The sequence below is a fragment of the Epinephelus lanceolatus genome, chromosome 10, assembly GCF_041903045.1.
Source record: "Epinephelus lanceolatus isolate andai-2023 chromosome 10, ASM4190304v1, whole genome shotgun sequence".
NCBI classification, from domain to species: Eukaryota; Metazoa; Chordata; class Actinopteri; order Perciformes; family Serranidae; genus Epinephelus; species Epinephelus lanceolatus.
The window spans coordinates 7525368-7543643 of record NC_135743.1 but is presented as its reverse complement, the minus strand read 5'-3'; the positions used below and the strand labels follow the sequence as shown (position 1 = coordinate 7543643).

Sequence of the window (18276 nt, the reverse complement as noted above, 5' to 3'; positions counted from 1 at the left end):
ATACTCCCTTTACGTACTAAAATAAATCCATCAGTTTGAAACGTTGTAAACGTCACTGCCCTCACACTTCCAAGTGTCATTTATGTTGGCATAGATACAGCCAATAGATGGAGTCAAACGTTTCACACAACAAACAAGGCGACGGTGGAGGCGATTGTAATAATGTACCTTTTATTGGAGGCAGTGTTTTAGACGGCGGTGGTCTGTGAGGCCGTTAAACACATCGCAGCTTGTGGACGGAGAATGTTTTCACTATATTACTGATTCGTTCCAATTCGCCTTTTTTGAATGTCTTCATCTTCTCCAGTGGTTGTCTCTTGCTTAAACTACGCTCCACTGCCCCCAAGATCTTCAGTGGTACTGTTCTATTTTGTCCGTACCTGAAAGCTTTCAGAAAATGTGCACAAATACGGACAAAATTAACACAAAGTTCGGATGGAAGGCTCTGTCCGTCTCCATCTCCATCTACATATCTAACATTGAGCTTAAATGAGCCCTTACAGGAAGCACTTCCTGGGTGGGTAATACACAAATTACTGGCTCATGATTATGTGGGATATGTACGAATTTTGTCACATTCATTTTTATAGGTATGCATGAGAACAGCCTGCATGGTGTGTATTTCAACAGAAAAAAATAGTTCCTACATGAAACTGCTCACAACAAGGTCTGTGGTTTATCTTGAGTATCTGGGTCATGGTTTCTGGAAAGAGACATTGCTGTGGAGTTTTTCAAATGTGTTTTTTGGCGCTTTGAGCACCACAAGATGAGTGCCGTCTAGTTCCATTATATTGGAGAGATGGCAGACATCTCTACGGCCGTAATCTCCAACACTTATAAACAGCACTACAGGTAAGAGGAAAATAGGTATTTTTGATTTGGGGGTGAACTGTCCCTTTAAATATGACTCATGGTTTTAAAAGTTGAACTCACATTTGAAGTCTTCCCACTTTTTATGGAAGGAAATATAAACTGTGATGATAATGTAGCTGTAGTGGCTGAAACCATTTTCCGGACATTTCTTAAGGAACAAAGATCCAAGCCTCTGGGTGTGCGCTGCTTCATTTGGCTGGTTGGTGGTTGATTGACATCTGAGAGCTGCTGTTGCTAGGAGACGAACTGTTAATTTCCGTGGTGCATCACTGACTGTAAAACGTTGGTACAAGACGTTCCCCCTTTTTAAAAAAGCTTAGAGTTATTTATGTACCGTTTGCTATTTAAGTAATCAGTCCTTTAAACATTTGGCCACTGGAAATGTCACTTGTCAAAACAAGAACAAGAACATAATGTGTACACACAGTTTATGTACGGTATATACACACACACACACTGGACACACAGTTGAGTTGCTTCTACAGATCTTGTCATTGTTGCAGAGGATTTTTGTGCAGCTCCCTGTTTGCTGTCACTTCCAGTAATGTCTGTCTGTTCTGAATTGTGTGGACAAAAAAGTATCTTGTCATGGAAGGGCTCGTGACCTAAATTAAAAAAAGAAAAGCATCAAAATGCCAACAGAATTCATGATTTTAAATCCACTACTGTCATATTAACTGTTTAAATCCCTTTTACTCATCTCCTAAACATGCTCTAACCTTGGTCCTCCTTTTCCTCAGCGGTGAGAAATGACAGAAACACCAGGAAGGGGAAGAAGGAGGCCGTGAAGATGACCATCATGGAGACGTACGAGCTGACGGCGGAGCTCGGCCTGATAGTGGAGAAGATCTGCATGGCTCACAGAGAGACCTTCCCCTCTCTGTGCCAGCTGGGAAAATACACCACAGTGAGTCACCACATGCGAATAATATTCCTCTACGGAGAGAAAATAATCTGCAGAGAGGAGGAGATCAAAGCCGTCCTCTCTGTCCACTGCTTCATTTGATTTAGATATGGAATATTTGAGGAATAGCATTAAATTCAAACAGATATTTATGTCGTGGCTGCTAATAGAAGATAAAACGCTAACAGGAAATATATATGGAAGTGGTTAAAGTGTCCCAAAACTTGCCACATGTCTTATGTATTAAACATTCCTGTGCAAGGTGAGTTATTAATCTACAAAAGCAGACTTTTCCACAAACTGGCACTGTGGAAGCAAAACAAGTTTTGAGCTGCAGAGCTTTTTCTCATGAGTCTGAAGCCTGAGGGAAAATGTAGGAATGTTGACTGTGATCTGTAACAAGAAGAGATTTAAGATATCCGGGGACAGTGGCATTTAAAGCACCACACATAATTATTATTTACTGTTTGAAATCATAAATCTGTAAACATTGACATTCAACAGAGAGAGAACAGCCAGGATGATAAATCAGTTTATGTGGGATAATGTCATCATTTAATATTAGTATTTTTTGTTGTTATTCAAATTGGAAACAGTATATGTACTCAGCAGATCTATATTCAAATATGAGCAAGTTGACATACTGTAGAGATTGTTTGGAGGAAATTAGTAAAGAAGAGTATTCAAGAACATTTTGTCCTGTGAGTCTGTAATTTCCAAATAATTCCCTCAAGGTTTCCAGAATAGAACAGTGTAATTTGGTAGGAACTGTGGGTAAAATAAAGACTAACTGTTTTTATTTTAGTTAGGATTTAATCAGTTGAGATTTTAAGCAGCTGATTTCCAGAGGAATTTCATTGAAACATAGACACCATAGACTGTATCAGGGTGCTTTCACACCTGCCCTGTTTGGTTCGGTTCAATTGAACTCAAGTTCCTTTGTCCCCTCAGTGCGGTTCGTTTGGGCAGGTGTGAACACCGCAGTCACACTCAGGTGTGCACCAAAACAACCAGACCGAGACCTTCTTGAAGAGGTGGTTACTCTTTAAGAAGGTTACAAACAAACTCTGGTGCGGTTCATTTGTGGTGAGAAGGTGTTCCGACCTGGATGTGAACCAACTGCAGTCACATGACACATTGTTTGGGTTAAACATGAGCATGTTACAGTCCTGGAGGATTATTAATGTGCACCTCCTCCTGTACTGCCTTAATATGCACATTCAGCACATCCAATGCATCAAAACATTGTTTTCTAGTTGGAGCCGCGCCTCGTTTTCAAACTGTATGGTTTGACTAAAATGAACAATGACAGCAATATAGTCCACGATGAGCAGCGCTAAAATCAACCTGCGTAGTTGTCCCTCCATTGTGACATTAGAAAGTGTCACATTTATCTTGCAAGTGTACTCTTCTTCAGCGTTTGCTTTACTTCCTGGATTTTTCCCACATGGAAATTCTGACCAATCAAGAGCAGCTTTCTCACACAAAGCATTTGATCTGGTCCGCTTGTAAATGCTGCCGTGAGAACACGAACCAACTCTAGGCAATTATACAGTAGTCCCTGATTCAGACCAAAGGAGACAACTCTAGGTCTGACAGCACCATTAAATAATGGACATATCCACTCTGACATCCCCCACTGGTTTGTGGGCTCCTGCTCGACATTTCGGCTGGCTATTTTGGTTTGGAGCTGTGGAGGAGCGACAGGTGGATCTGACTCACACCTTAGCGACACCTCACAGACAGCCTGTCAGTTATAGAGGCCGTGCCTTTGATTATTCATAACTTTAAGCCTTAATAAAATGTAAATAGGTGAGTTATGTAAAAATTCAGCCCCTGTTTAGCTGTCATGAACGGGAAAATTAACTCTAGAGACCAAAATCATTTTTATATCAGGCTGTAAACATTTCTGCTGTGAAGTCAGGCATATTAAGATGGGGCTCTGTAGGGATTAACTCGCTTCTGCAGTCAGCCTCAAGTGACCATTTGAGGAACTGCAGCTTTTGACACTTCAGCCCTGGCTTCAATGTTTCAAGCCTGTAGGTCACTGCTTGATTAGAACTAGAAATATGCAAATGAAACACGCAGTCCATTTTTAGTTGCTTAACAGTCAAATTGAGTTTCTCCATATTTACTAAACCTAAACCTAAATCTGTAAACCCACGGGAAACACCATTCCTGCTTAGAAGGAAAGAATCTGGGAGGAGGGAATGGAAATCTTCACCAAAACTGTAGCAACTGAGGTGGTGGGCACCGATGTAAATTCATACAAACAAGGGCGGGAGAAACATGTTCTTGTCAACAGTAAACACGTGTGAAGAACATGCACGGAAATGTGCGTGCAAACTGCAGCACACAAACAGGAGTAACTTCTTTCATAACAAAACTAAAAACTCCCTGGTGTTACACAAGACGGTAATCTTACTGGTATAATGGATCTGGGTGTGTCCTTTCCATAACAGCATGAATGGTTTTCACATCATTTTGACGTCGTCAAAGGTGAGTAACGCCTGGAGGTATGAGTGAAATCAGGAAGTACAGAAGGAACAATGTATGTTGTTTGCTTTTTTAAAGGCGTCCTGGTTTTAGATTAATCAGAACTCTTAAAGACCGGAAGTCTTAACGTGACTAAATTAAATCCCTCAAAAAGGATATCTTAGATACTTTGTGTAGAGGTCAGTTTGTTCTGTTCTATTGATGCTACACTTTGATTTTTAAAGTTCCTTATTTTAATCAGTTTAGAGGTCACAGTGGAGACATTTGTGCATTTTGACGCCATCAGTCGGCTTGAGTCGAGCTCAGACGTCAAGTTCGCACCGCTGCAACTTCTAAAACGGTTTCGTCTCATCGTGAATCTTTGGTCTGAACTGGGCTTGAAAGTGAGCAAAAAAATTATAAATTAAAAAAGCACCTTGTAGCCGACTGGTTTTTGATTCAGCTCTGAAAGTTACAATGTCGCCTTGGAAATGATATTATATTTACTGATGAGGAAGGGGTGCTGTCACGCCGATATCATCGTGTTTTAAATGTCTAGTTGGCCAGTCAGGTTGCCTGGTTAGATCCACCTGTTGTAAACCTTATTCTGATGCTGATTTTGATTCTGATCCTCCGTCCAGAACTCCAGCTCAGACCACAGGATCCAGCTGGACCTCGGGCTGTGGGACAAGTTCAGCGAGCTCGCCACCAAGTGCATCATCAAGGTGGTGGAGTTCGCCAAGCGAGTGCCTGGTTTCACCGGCCTGACCATCGCCGACCAGATCACTCTGCTCAAAACTGCCTGCCTGGACATCCTGGTACGTCTCTGTGTGTCCTAAGATTACTGTAGCACAAATGTTGTGATGAAAGAGTCAGCTTTACATTTATTCGTTTTGCCTGAACCCGCATAAGATTCTCTAAACTCTGCACACACACATACGCAGCTCCTACTGTGATTCACACCTTGTGTGGATCGTGACTGGTGTCGTCGGCCCACATTCATGCCAAAGACAAACTGACAGGCCGGCTGGCAGACAGACAGCAGCCCTCGGGCAGAGTGTGACGCTTGTTTTATCCCCCTTCATCCTCCCTCTGCTTCCTCTGTCGCTCACTGCCAAGCCTGTCTGTCAGCGTCACCATCAGGGCCGGATCACTGACTGTGACACTCTCTGATAGCACCAGGGGAGTGCCGTGTGTCCTCAGGAGCTCCGTTGAGTTTTCACACGTTTTTTCCCCAGATGTGGCGCTGTGTGACTTTTGTTTGCCAGGTTCTTCTTGTTTGGTCTTCATATTTGTCACTCTCTCCCCGACACTGTGCACCAGGGTGAGCTTAGAATATGTTACAGTGCAGTAAAAACACAAAGGTCCAGTGGGCCCTGCGTGCTGTCCTAACTTGTGTTTATAATTCTTAATCAGCAGAGCACAACATTAATGAAAGTGTGACTGAGCCAGAGTTAACATGGATGTTTAAATGGCTCTGCATGACATATGAAAAGTCTCAAATATGATCTCAAGTTTAAAGTGTAGCCTGCTGTAGTCTTCAGATGTTAACTTGCCCAGATCGTACATGAACTAGGTGAAAAAGTTGCAGTTTCTCAGCGCTGTGCTGGGTTTAAAAATTAAAGAAACAATCCCACACAACCCCAAAGCTCCCTGTCTTGCTTTGCTTTGACCTGTACGCTGTATGTACGCTGCAGGTGTAGCCAGTAGAAAGTTACACTCCATGGCACGTAGTGAACAGTCCGGATCCAGTGACGTCTTCAGTGTGGCCAAAATAAAAGATAAGTTGACAAGCTAGCTTACAATGATTGATGTTTATCAGTTGATGCAAAGAGGCATGACAGTGCGCTTGCACAAGCTCGGAGGATGACGTACGACCTGCAGCTGCTACTGAAGTCCTTGTTTTTTAAATTTTGGGCATAAAATTAAGTCTAAAATTACCTAAAAAAATCATCCAACAGTGTGGCTAACCACCATTGTCAGGAAATAACTCTTAGGTCAGTAGAGCTATCTAACTAAGGGGCTTTAATTTACCTTCAGTTCTGGCAAGTGCACAAATACAAACATGACACCCAGCTTGAAATGATTTACAAAGCTGTCCTGCAGCTGCTCCTGTCCCACATGACAACACTACGTGCCACAGTTTCATGATGCATCATGACCTGATTATCTTTTATCTATCTTCCTCTTCCTCATTCTGTTCTTGAATCCAGATCCTGAGGATTTGCACTCGTTACACTCCTGACAAGGACACTATGACTTTCTCTGACGGGTTGACCCTGACCCGCACTCAGATCCACAATGCAGGATTTGGACCGCTGACAGATCAGGTCTTCACATTTGCCGGCCAGCTGCTCCCACTGCAGATGGACGACACAGAGAGTGGCCTGCTCAGCGCCATCTGTCTCGTCTCTGGAGGTACTGAAGCTCAGAAAAAAATACAAACATTTACATGTAAGGTCTTAACTATTCCTTTAGCATGCTAAATATTCACCTGTGTTTCCTGTCTGTCTGAACAGACCGACAGGACCTGGAGGAGCCGTCTAAGGTGGAGGTGCTGCAGGAGCCGCTGCTGGAGGCGCTGAAGATTTATTCCCGTAAACGGCGGCCCAGCATGCCCCTCATGTTCCCCAAAGCCCTCATGAAGATCACTGACCTGCGCAGCATCAGCGCCAAAGGTCAGAAAGCAACACCCTGCTAAAGTCCTTCACTTATTTTAACCAAATAACTTCTGTAACTTTAAGATCTGTGATTGGAGGTAGTCGTCCTGCTGTCGCACATTATCTAATACATGTATATTTCCACAGGAGCTGAGCGGGTGGTGACCCTGAAGATGGAGATCCCAGGCTCCATGCCCCCTCTGATCGAGGAGATGCTGGAGGATCTGCAGAACCTGGAGAAACACTCAGAGGAGAGAAGAGTGGAGGCAAACACCAGCCAGCACACACACACACCATCTCCTCACAGTACATGAACTCTGACTTCTTAACTCTGAAGTCGCTCAAAGAACAGTGGCTCCCGTCTTCTCTCCCAGAGAAAACGCAAACGACATAAACCACAGATGCAGTCCAGAGGGTTAATACTGTCTTACCTCAGTTTCACAGATTGGCTGGCAGAGACGCCGCTGTGTTGGAAGAAGAGATTCAGTTGTTACAGCAACGACTACACTGATGAACAAAGAGCTAAATTCTGCTTCAAAGGGGGAGAAAGAAAATGGATTCGGTTATGTTTTAATTTGTGTCACAGTTTCATTTTTTAATCCCTGCTGGCAGACACCTCATATCCACAGACACAGGTTTCTACTGTATTTATATTTGCATGAGCTATCACATGGATTCATTTTAGTTCTAGCGTAGCAAACATAGTTAACATGTGGACTTAAAGTGTCCTCTGCAATACATAGATTCCCATATGTGTAATATGAAAGCTCTGGGCTAATTGAAGATAACTGGAGAAACAAAGCAAATCTATCTGCTTCATAACCAGCGTTGACAAACTGACAACTGAGAAATTGCAGAGAACAGAAAAATGCTTAGCTTTGAAGAAAAGTGAACAAACCACAGTCAGTGAACCGAACCAAACAATTCAGATCAAATCAGCAAAGTGATTTGTGATCACCGCCACAAGTAGAGTCGCTCAGCGGTAGTTTTCTATAAAATTTGATACACTGCTCTGTGGGATTGTTTGCAGAAAGCAGTGTCCATGCAGCCCCTTCTCATTCCCAGAACGTCAAATATTGCCACCTTGTCACGCCCCTCGCATGTCATCTCAACGCCAAAGGCACCTTGTTGCGTCTTTATGGGACACACCAGGTTTTCAACTAACTCCACTGTAAACCCATATGTGGAAAAAGTTGACACTTAAAGAAAGTGACGTAGTTCAAAGAGCAAGAAAGTCCGTGTAGAGTGGGAGGGAGTGGAGGTGGATGGGTCAAACAAAACCGGACTTTAATACAGGAGACCACAGTTTGTGTCCTGTGGGAATGTAATTTTAACGCAACATTACGTAACTTACGTACCTTCGCCCCATGTGAAACCAACAGCCAGTGTTGTTTTTACATATCGTGACACAATTTAGGTACACGAGTTGCTGATATCTGTAACGTGATATATTTATGTTACAATACATAAAAGACATACTTATTTTAACCTAAAACATGATCTGTTATGTTGTCTGAATCTAACCTTGGCTGGTTCACAACATGTTACAGTGTGTTCTAGCTCTGAGTCACATGACGCCAAGGGTTGTAACAAAGTGCCTGTAATTGACGCCTGAGAATGAGAACAGGTTGGTACGTGCCATGCACACAGGTTTTTTTTATTCCACCTACGCATGTTTTTTGAGAGCACTGTATAATGCATTAAATTCACACTTACACTGTAATGAAATGACAGAGGGTAAATATTGAGCACTGTATAGTAAATTGGGAGTGATTTCGGACACAGCCTGGGAGCACTTTTTGCTTAGCAACCACACAGTGACTCCAGGAAGTTGTAGCGCCCAATCAAGAAATAGTCCCCCGTAAAACCTCAAATTACTGTTTTAACACTTCGTTTTGTACGAGGTTTTGTACAAAGAGCAAATAAGACATTGCATGTTTATCGGTGAGCTCTAGAGTTACTGATTGGTGGATTTTGTTACCTTCAGACAGAACCATGCTAGCTGTTTCCCTCTGTTTCCAGTCTTTATGCTAAGCTAAGCTAACCGCTGCTGTCTCCAGCTCAGAGACATGAGGGTGGTATCCATCCACTCAGCCAACTCTCAGCAAGGCGTTATTGCACAGTGGGTGTCGGAGTCAAACTTTTTAAAGGAACAGTGTGTGAGGTTTAGGGGGATTTAGTGGCATCAAGCAGTGAGATGTTGGTGAAGATTCTCAATCATCCAGGTCATGGTAGCTCTGAGTACTACAATATATTGTAGGGCAATTGAACTTGGTTGAGTTTCTTGATGATGTTTCACCTCTCATCCAAGAGTCTTGCTCAGTTCAGAACTGAAGAAGCTTCTTGGATGGGAGGTCAAACATCTTCAAGAACCTCAAGCAAGCCCAATTGCCTATAATATATTACTTACAACAAGCAGTGAAGATTGCAGATTGCAACCAAGTGTTTATTGTTCTGGGCGTTTTTATCATGACCCGAATCATCTGCAGAGGTCTCTTCCTCTCCAGAACAAACAGACCAGGTGATTAAAACCAGTAGAAACACCTAATACAGCAGTTTCACTTTACAAATCAGTGTTTCTTCAATGCTGTTTGGCATGTCGGAGACAGGCTGCACGCCCAGCACCTGCAAATGTGTGCTCATCTTTTTTCCTCTGATGACTTAAGATCCAGAAGTTCAGGAGGTTTTTATCATGAGCCGAATGATCTGCAGAGGTCTCTGTCTTCCCAAAACAAACGGACCTGGTGATTTAAACTGGTAAAAACACTGAATAAGGCAGTTCCGTGTTAAAAAAAAAAATCCACGTCCGATGCTGTCCTTGCGGAGGCTGCTAACTACGGTACCCAACATGAAAATGCAAATAGCCCTATCTAAAGCCAGTGTTCGGTTTGTCTGTTCTGGGCTACTGCAGAAACATGGCGGTGCAAAATTGCGATCTCCGTAGACGAGGACCTGCTTCCTGTGTAGATATAAACGGCTCTTTCTAGGGTAACAAAAACACAACGATTCTTATTTCCAGGTGATCATACACTACAGAAAGCATACTTATTATATTACATTTCTGTCAATATCTCCCCCTAAATCCTACACACTGGACCTTTAATAAAAAAAACAAAATCCATATCAGGTGTATGTCATACATCATTCACAAGACTAATACTAAAACAGGTCTGACACCATTTCGCTGGAGATCTGCTTGACTATTTTGTAGTATTAAATGTAAGGACACTGTAAGTAAGCTAATACACAACTTTATTCTTTCACACATATCCTAAATGCAGAGTTTTATTCCCAGATGACGTATGTGTTGCATTTTACATATTGTTTCAGAGTTACAGAGTTTCAGAATTAACAATAAAAAGATTTCTTTTATATATTTTACTTTGATGAGTTCTGTATAAAAGTATTTTCTACAAACATTTGTTTTTTCTTTAACACAATAAGCCAGTTTTTGAAATGCATCAGTGTTTGATATATCACAGATAGCTGTACATTGAGATTGCCTAAATAAAACACTGTGTACTGTAGAGATATTACTAATAAAGAAAAGAAACAGCAGGTCTAACGGGTGGGAAAACAAAAAGCTACATATATATATAGTGACATTGTCTCATTGTTGGCAAAGCAAATGGGTATAAAATGTAAAATGAGAAACTTAAATGACATTTGTGCCTCAGTAAATGTACATTCCATGACGCAGAGGATGGTGTTTAAGTGTCTAAAATATTTACTGGAAGCGGCAGAACAAGCAGCCTGTGTACTGTACCAACTCATGTGCCTACTCTCAATGTGCCAACGTCTTATGTTTTCTTTGTGGTGAATTTTACATATTTTGCAAATTACCTGGAGCCGATCACATTTCATATGTTTATGTCGGTCTATTAAAGTCTTGTGTACCAGTTGTTATGTTGTTTGATTTTCTGCTGCAGCTGCTGTTTTTTTTTTGTTTTTTTGTTGTTCTCTAAAGAACAAGGACAGCATGTACTGTACCGCAACGCAGCGGTACAGTAGCCTCTATCTTTTATGTTGTGGAGCAGCGAGGTTGTTTAAGGACAGCTCGCCTGCTCTCTAAAGCAAGGCTTGTACCGCCCCCTGTGGTCCCTGTAAGGAAACTGCACTGCAGCACAGCTCAGTCAGAATTGCATCCACTGAGTGCATCTGTTCAGTGGTGAATGAGTGCCAGATTTATAGAATGAGAAGGCAGGTTTATTTATGAAGCACATTTCAGCAGCAAGAAAATTCAAAGTGCTCTACATGAAGCATGAAAAGCATCAAGACAAGGCGCAAAAGAAACACGTTAGAAAAGGACATGTAAAGAATAGAAAATAAAAAATTTAAATATACTAACACAGGTGTAAAATAGAAGAGTGGAAGTTGGAGTGTAGTGTAAGAAATTAATTAACATTTGATTTAATGTGTCAGCAGCAAACAGAAGAGTCTTCAGCCTTGATTTAAAAGAACTGAGAGCTGGGGCGCCCAGCAGCTCACCTCATGGAGCACATGTCCCATTTACGAGGGCTGTGTCCTTGCTGCAGTGGCCTCGGGTTAGATTCTGTCCTGTGGCCTTTTACTGCATGTCGTCCCCTCTTTTCCCCCTTTCACACTCAACCTGTCCTGTCTAATAAAAGCCACAAAGGAGTTCCAGATACATGGAGAATCTGATGACATAGTTTCTCCAGATGGCATTGCTCTGGCCTCTAGCACTACCGTAAGAAACCTCGGAGTAATATTTGATCAAGATTTGTCTTTTAATTCTCATTTAAAACAAACCTCACGGACTGCATTTTTTCATCTGCGTAATATTGCGAAAATTAGGCCTATCCTGACCCGAAAAGATGCAGAAAAACTGGTCCACGCTTTTGTTACCTCTAGGCTGGATTACTGTAACTCTCTATTATCAGGTAGCTCTAGTAAGTCCTTAAAAACTCTCCAGCTAATTCAGAATGCAGCAGCACGTGTACTAACAGGAACTAAGAAACGAGATCATATTTCTCCTGTTTTAGCTTCTCTGCACTGGCTCCCTGTAAAATCCAGAATTGAATTTAAAATCCTACTGTTAACTTATAAAGCTCTAAATGGTCAAGCTCCGTCATATCTTAGAGAGCTCATAGTGCCATATTATCCCACCAGAACACTGCGCTCTGAGAATTCAGGGTTACTCGTGGTCCCTAAAGTCTCCAAAAGCAGATCAGGAGCCAGAGCCTTCAGCTATCAGGCTCCTCTCCTGTGGAATCATCTTCCTGTTACGGTCCGGGAGGCAGACACCGTCTCCACATTTAAGACTAGACTTAAGACTTTCCTCTTTGATAAAGCTTATAGTTAGGGCTGGCTCAGGCTTGCCCTGTACCAGCCCCTAGTTAGGCTGACTTAGGCCTAGTCTGCCGGAGGACCCCCTATAATACATCGGGCTCCCTCTCTCTCCCTCTCTCTCTCTCTCTCTCTCTCTCTCTCTCTCTCTCTCTCTCTCATCCTATTACTGCATCTTGCTAACTCGGCCATTCTGGATGTCACTAACTCGGCTTCTTCTCCGGAGCCTTTGTGCTCCACTGTCTCTCAGATTAACTCATATCGCAGCGGTGCCTGGACAGCGTGACGTGTGTGGTTGTGCTGCTGCCGTGGTCCTGCCAGATGCCTCCTGCTGCTGCTGCCATCATTAGTCATTAGTCATACTTCTACTGTTATTATACACATATGACTATTGTCACACAAGTATACTGCCAGATATTAATACATACTTTCAACATATTGTACCACAGTAGCCAGAACTATAACTATAATATTATTACTTTCATTAATGTTGTTGTAAGCTACTGTCATTACCTGCATCTCTCTCTCTCTCTCTCTCTGTCTCATTGTGTCATATGGATTACTGTTAATTTATTATGCTGATCTGTTCTGTACGACATCTATTGCACGTCTGTCCGTCCTGGAAGAGGGATCCCTCCTCAGTTGCTCTTCCTGAGGTTTCTACCGTTTTTTTTCCCCCGTTAAAGGGTTTTTTTTTGGGGAGTTTTTCCTTATCCGCTGCGAGGGTCATAAGGACAGAGGGATGTCGTATGCTGTAAAGCCCTGTGAGGGAAATTGTGATTTGTGATATTGGGCTTTATAAATAAAATTGATTGATTGATAAAAACTAAATGTTAAATGCACCTTCTCCATGTTTTGTCTTGACTCTGGGGACACAGAGCAGACCTGTCCCAGAAGACCTGACACCAAGAAGCTCTTGTTAATACTGCTAATACGGCTTTTCACATATTTTATAATGCACTTTGCTGAGATCTAAATAGTCACCAGTATGGACAAGTCCTTTCTGTCAGTAAACATCAAACTAGATGTGCAGTGTCTGCTCCCAAACAGTGGTGGAAGAAGTACTCAGATTATTTACTTAAGTAAAAGTAACAGTACCACATTGTAGAAATACTCTGCTACAAGTAAAAGTCCTGCATACACATTAGGAACAACATCAAAAGTACAAAAGTAGAGGTATTAAAATAGACTTAAAGGAATACTTCACTGACAAAATGACCCGCTGTAAATGAGTCATGCCTTGTTACCTTCGTAATCAAGAAGGAAACTTTGTTTTTTTTGTATGCCTACATAGAAAATGGTGAACATATTTATCATTTAACAACAGCAAAACTACATCAAAACATGTCTCATTTATCTAGTCATATGCTCAGTACTTCCCAAACATTTGTTTTGCTAAAAAAAAAACCCTTAGTTTTGGAGTTTGGCTCTGAAGAGAGCAAAGGTAAGTTTCCCTTTCAGTTCAGTTTTAAACAGTGATGTTTTAGTGAAAATGGATGTTTTGATATAGATTAGCTGTTTTAAATGTGGTCCCCAACCAATCAATAAATCAATATGTTTGCCATTTACAGGAGGCATGCAAGATAAACTAAGTTTTCTTCACAATTCCAAGGTAACACAGCATGACTCATTTACAGTTGGTCATTTTGTGGGTGAAGTATTCCTTCAAAGTACTAAACTTTAAAGTACTCATTACGCAGAATGGCCCATTTCAGAATAATATATGTATAATATTGGATTATAATTATTGATGCACTAATATGTGCATCACTTTAATGTTGCAGCTGGTAAAAGCTCATTTTAACTATTTTATATACCTCTGCATAGCTTGTGAATTCCCCTCAGGAATCAGTTCAGTATATATTTTCTCTGTCCTTTGATAATAAAATGCTGATTATATTTTGTATGTTTAATTTGAATCTGCATAGCACATTGTTAAAGCTTCAGTCTGTATTTAGAGGGCATATTGGCAGAAATGTGATAGATATACATATATATATTCACCTGCAAATATGAATCATTGTGTTTTTATTACCTTAAAATGAGCTGCTTATTACACTGGTGAAAACACAGAATAAAGGAGTTTCATGCTAAAAAAAAAAAAAAAAAATCAGTATTTTACAGATGTGGCTCATCACAGAAGGGCTGCTCACTACAGTGGCTGACACTAAATGCAGATGACCCTATGTAGAGCCAGTGTTTTGGCAGTGCAACATGGCAGCATGGACAAGGACCTGCTCCCTAGTTAAAAGGCTAGAGATCGTCCGACCTCACTTGAGGCTTATGGGTCTTGTAGTCAGTGACATTCCGAAGGGCCACAGCAACTTTTTACCCCTTATTGGCACCACAGACTCTTATACATGTGCAGGAATGATAGACAAATGAGTTCTATGTTGGCTCAAGGGGAATAAACTGTCTTTCTTATGAATTTATGTTTTATAAACAATACGCTCCTAAATGGACATTTCTCTCTGTGAGGATTAGTTGTCACTCCTAGTCACACATTCAGTACATTGTTTTACCCCTTTTTTTTTAAAGCGCCTGGAAAAAAACCCTCAGATAAACACATGGAAAATGTTTATTTTCTGTGATATCGTTATCTACTTTCCATTCTGACTAAGTCAGGCTTCATGATATGGCCCCAGCTAGTTATTTCAGTGTGTTGAAACTTAGATAACTCAATGACACTCAAGCACTGACAGTGATTATGACTGTAGGGGAAAAAACCTCAGCGTTACCTTTCAAATAGGCCCGTGCATGTACATGTACTAAAATGGAACAAGAGCAGCTTTCAGTTTACTTTGGGTATGCCTTGGATAGGTGTTTTAGGTGAATTTTACAGGATGTGTGAGGGCCGTATTCACACAGTGTCCTAGTGCTAAGAGTTGCTCTTTGTGATGACATTCTAAGAAAATTCTCAGTATTGTGACGTTTTCTCAATTTCCCCTTAAGTTAAGACTAGGTCCTTGTAAAGATAAAAGTTATTCACAGAGCATCTAGACCTTTAAAGAGCTCCTAAGGTGAAAACTGTTAGGAGCATGGAGGAGGACTTTCAAGAGTTTCTTAATCAGAGGAGAAAATGGTGGAAACACAAAGAGGTCGGAGAAAAATATTTTCCAAACGCTGGATGACAGTGACAAAATGAAATGCTACAAATGAGATTGTGCATGGGATAATATTTGTAGTCAACCTTATTAGGGATTAGCACGCATTTCCCACCCAGTGCAATGACGACTATAACGTCAGAAATTAAATGATCACAGCACTAAAGTTTGAAAAACTGGAAAAATGCAACAGTGCAGCAGTGATGACTTGAGTCTGTCTCAACCTTCCATCAGCAGAGTGATCACGCTAACAATCATAACACTTTAAGTCTTGTATTTTGATGCAGTTCATTTCATGTCCACTGGGTGTCCACACCTTGCAGGCTCACAAAAGGGCGTGTCCATGACAACCAATCACATCTATTAAGAGGGCATCATACTTAGCAACAGGGTCAACCACACCTCCTCAATAAGATAAAAGTTTCTGTCACTCCTAAGCTAGGATTCCTTACTTTTAGGCTAGACTGAGAGTGTTCTCAGGATGTTTCTGAATACAGCCCCAGGTCCATTTGTTTTGGAGACGAAGAGACCTCTGTGGATAATTCATCTCTTGGTTAAAAACCACCTGAGCAATAAACACTAAAGAAATTCTACCCAGGAGAAGTTTCAGCAGGTCGCAAACTTCAATCCTCACCACTAGATGTCACTAAACCCCTCTAAATGTTACACACTGAAATCCAGCACAGTGGAATAAAAGATTAAAGTAGCAGAAAAGTTGAGTAAAAGTACCCTAAAATTGGGCTTAAATACAACACCAAAGTAAATGTACTTAGTTACTTTCCACCACTGCTCCCAATAAGCAAAAATTACAGGACAAATGTGAACACATATGCAGCTTCTCAATGATAAATATGTCAAGAAATGAAATGAAATTATCACTACAGCCTCCTCAGGAATCTTTATTTTTGCCCAAATTCCCTTTCCATCCCTCGTTCCAGCCACTTCATAAAGCCCCTGTATCTCTCTTCAGCTTAATTGTCATTCTCCACCTGTCCACCAGATGCCCTCTGACTTTGCTCCTCCACGTCACCTGACTCCCACCTCTTCCTGCTCACCTGTGTCTACTTCCTAATCACCCTGTCAGATACCAGCCCCCTTTTCTCCAGTCAGTTGTCATTTTGTTTTGTGCTCTAGTTTTCAGCCACCTGAGCCTGTAAACTTAAAGAACTATAAACCTGGATTCTCAGCTACTTTTTTGTTTAGCTACGCTGCCAGTTAAAGCATTTGTCTTTGCACTGAATAAATCATTGAACTGGATCTGGATTTTCTGCATTTGGACTCTATTCCATTTTTGCCTTCTACTTCTACTCCACTGAACCTAAGGTGGGAGTATTGTACTTTTCTACTCCACTACATTTATCTTCAGCTTTTAGCTGCAGTTACTTATTAGATTAAGATATTACATAAGAAACATACCATGTGCTTATAAAATACAATGCAGTGTTTAAAATAAACCAGTGGCTCCCAGCCATTTTGGCTCGTATAACCTTACAGACTAATAAATTAAAATAATAAACTTTATTTATATAGCACCTTTCAAAACACAGTTACAAAGTGTTGTACAATAAAACTGAGCACATTTAAAACACAAGGAGAATAAAACAAATAACATGCCATAAGGAAGGCCAACACTAAAATCAAGATAACTAGTCCATACCCACTGAGTGCACAGTTGCCCACGTACAGTTTCACATGGTGTGTGTTATATATAGGTCATAGGAAATTGCAGATTAAATAGTCAACTGAACCCATTAAGAAGAGCAATGTTGCATTTTAGCCATTTTTCTGTTGTTATAATTTATAATTAATTTATTTATAATTTATTTTGTTTGATGGGGTCAATAATGGAGGGGTCCCCTCAGATTATGTGTGGTCATATGCCTACAAAGTTGCGTGGTGATCGGTGAAACCCTTGAGATGTTATACACCTTTATGTGATGAGCCACGCCCTCCACAATATTCATTGCCTTATAGAAGCTCAGTTTTAGTAAGTTTTCCAACTTTTGCCAAGAGGGAACTTTAGATATTGGTCCCTAGATTATGTTCACCCAGTTTCATGCAGATCGCTCAAACTTCCTAGGAAGAGATCGATTTTAAGTGTTTTTCAAAAAATTCAAAATGGCGGAAAATCTATATAAGCGGAAGTTATGGGTTCTTGAGGCAAATGTGTTCCTCATGAGGAGAGGCATCTCTGTGCAAAGTTTCATGTCTCTACGACATACGGGGCATGAGATATGCCCATTCAAAGTTTGCAATTTCAGTCGGTTGCTATAGCGCCCCCCTTTGGCCAATTGATGTAATATTGCTTCATTGGCATCCTCCCATGACCCTCTACCACTGTGCCAAATTTCACATGGATTGACCAAGTCAGTGAGGAGGAAAACGTGGAACAGACACACAGAGTTTTCCTCAATATATTTAAGATAAGATAAATGGCCATTAAAATCAATAAGATAGCAGCAAAATAGACAGACGGCTCAGATAAAGTCAGGATATGCTTTCCAATAGAAGTACGTTTTTAAGATGGATTTAAACAAAGCCAGTGACTCAGACAGCCTGATATCCTCAGGCAGGTTGTTCCAGAGCCTCAGGGCCCTGGTTGCAAAAGCCTTTGGTCTGCAGCCTGGACCCTGGAACAAGCTGAAGACTTCTGCCCATGGATCTCAAACTACACAGAGGTTCATAAGGGACTAACAGGTCTGAAATGTAACCTGGAGCCATGAAGAGCCTTTAGAGTAGTCAATAACATTTTAAAGTCAATCCTAAAGCAAACAGGGAGCCAATGGAGAGAGGCTAACCCTAGTGTGAGGTGGTCGTGCTTCTTGGTTTTGGTTAAAAGTCTTGTGGCTGAGTGTTGAACAATCTGAAGTCGTTGGAAGGTTTTTTGATTAAGACAGATATGAGATTAGAGAAAAGTCCAAAAAATGAAAACATACTTGTGTTTTGGAAGTCG

The 18276-nt window shown here is 41.2% G+C and overlaps 1 protein-coding gene across 3 annotated transcripts in view; it reads left to right on the top strand.

Moving 5' to 3' along the window:
- The window catches only part of LOC117266435 (retinoic acid receptor beta-like), a 29069-nt gene extending 18255 nt beyond the window's left edge, over positions 1-10814 (top strand). For all 3 annotated transcript variants that reach the window (XM_078171387.1, XM_033641637.2, XM_033641638.2), the window contains exons 4-8: positions 1614-1780; positions 4894-5070; positions 6466-6670; positions 6772-6930; positions 7060-10814. In XM_078171387.1, the coding sequence (XP_078027513.1) occupies positions 1614-1780; positions 4894-5070; positions 6466-6670; positions 6772-6930; positions 7060-7226 (875 nt within the window). In that variant the 3' untranslated portion in view covers positions 7227-10814. The remainder of the gene's footprint in view (positions 1-1613; positions 1781-4893; positions 5071-6465; positions 6671-6771; positions 6931-7059) is intronic.
- The last annotated feature ends 7462 nt before the right edge of the window (positions 10815-18276 follow it).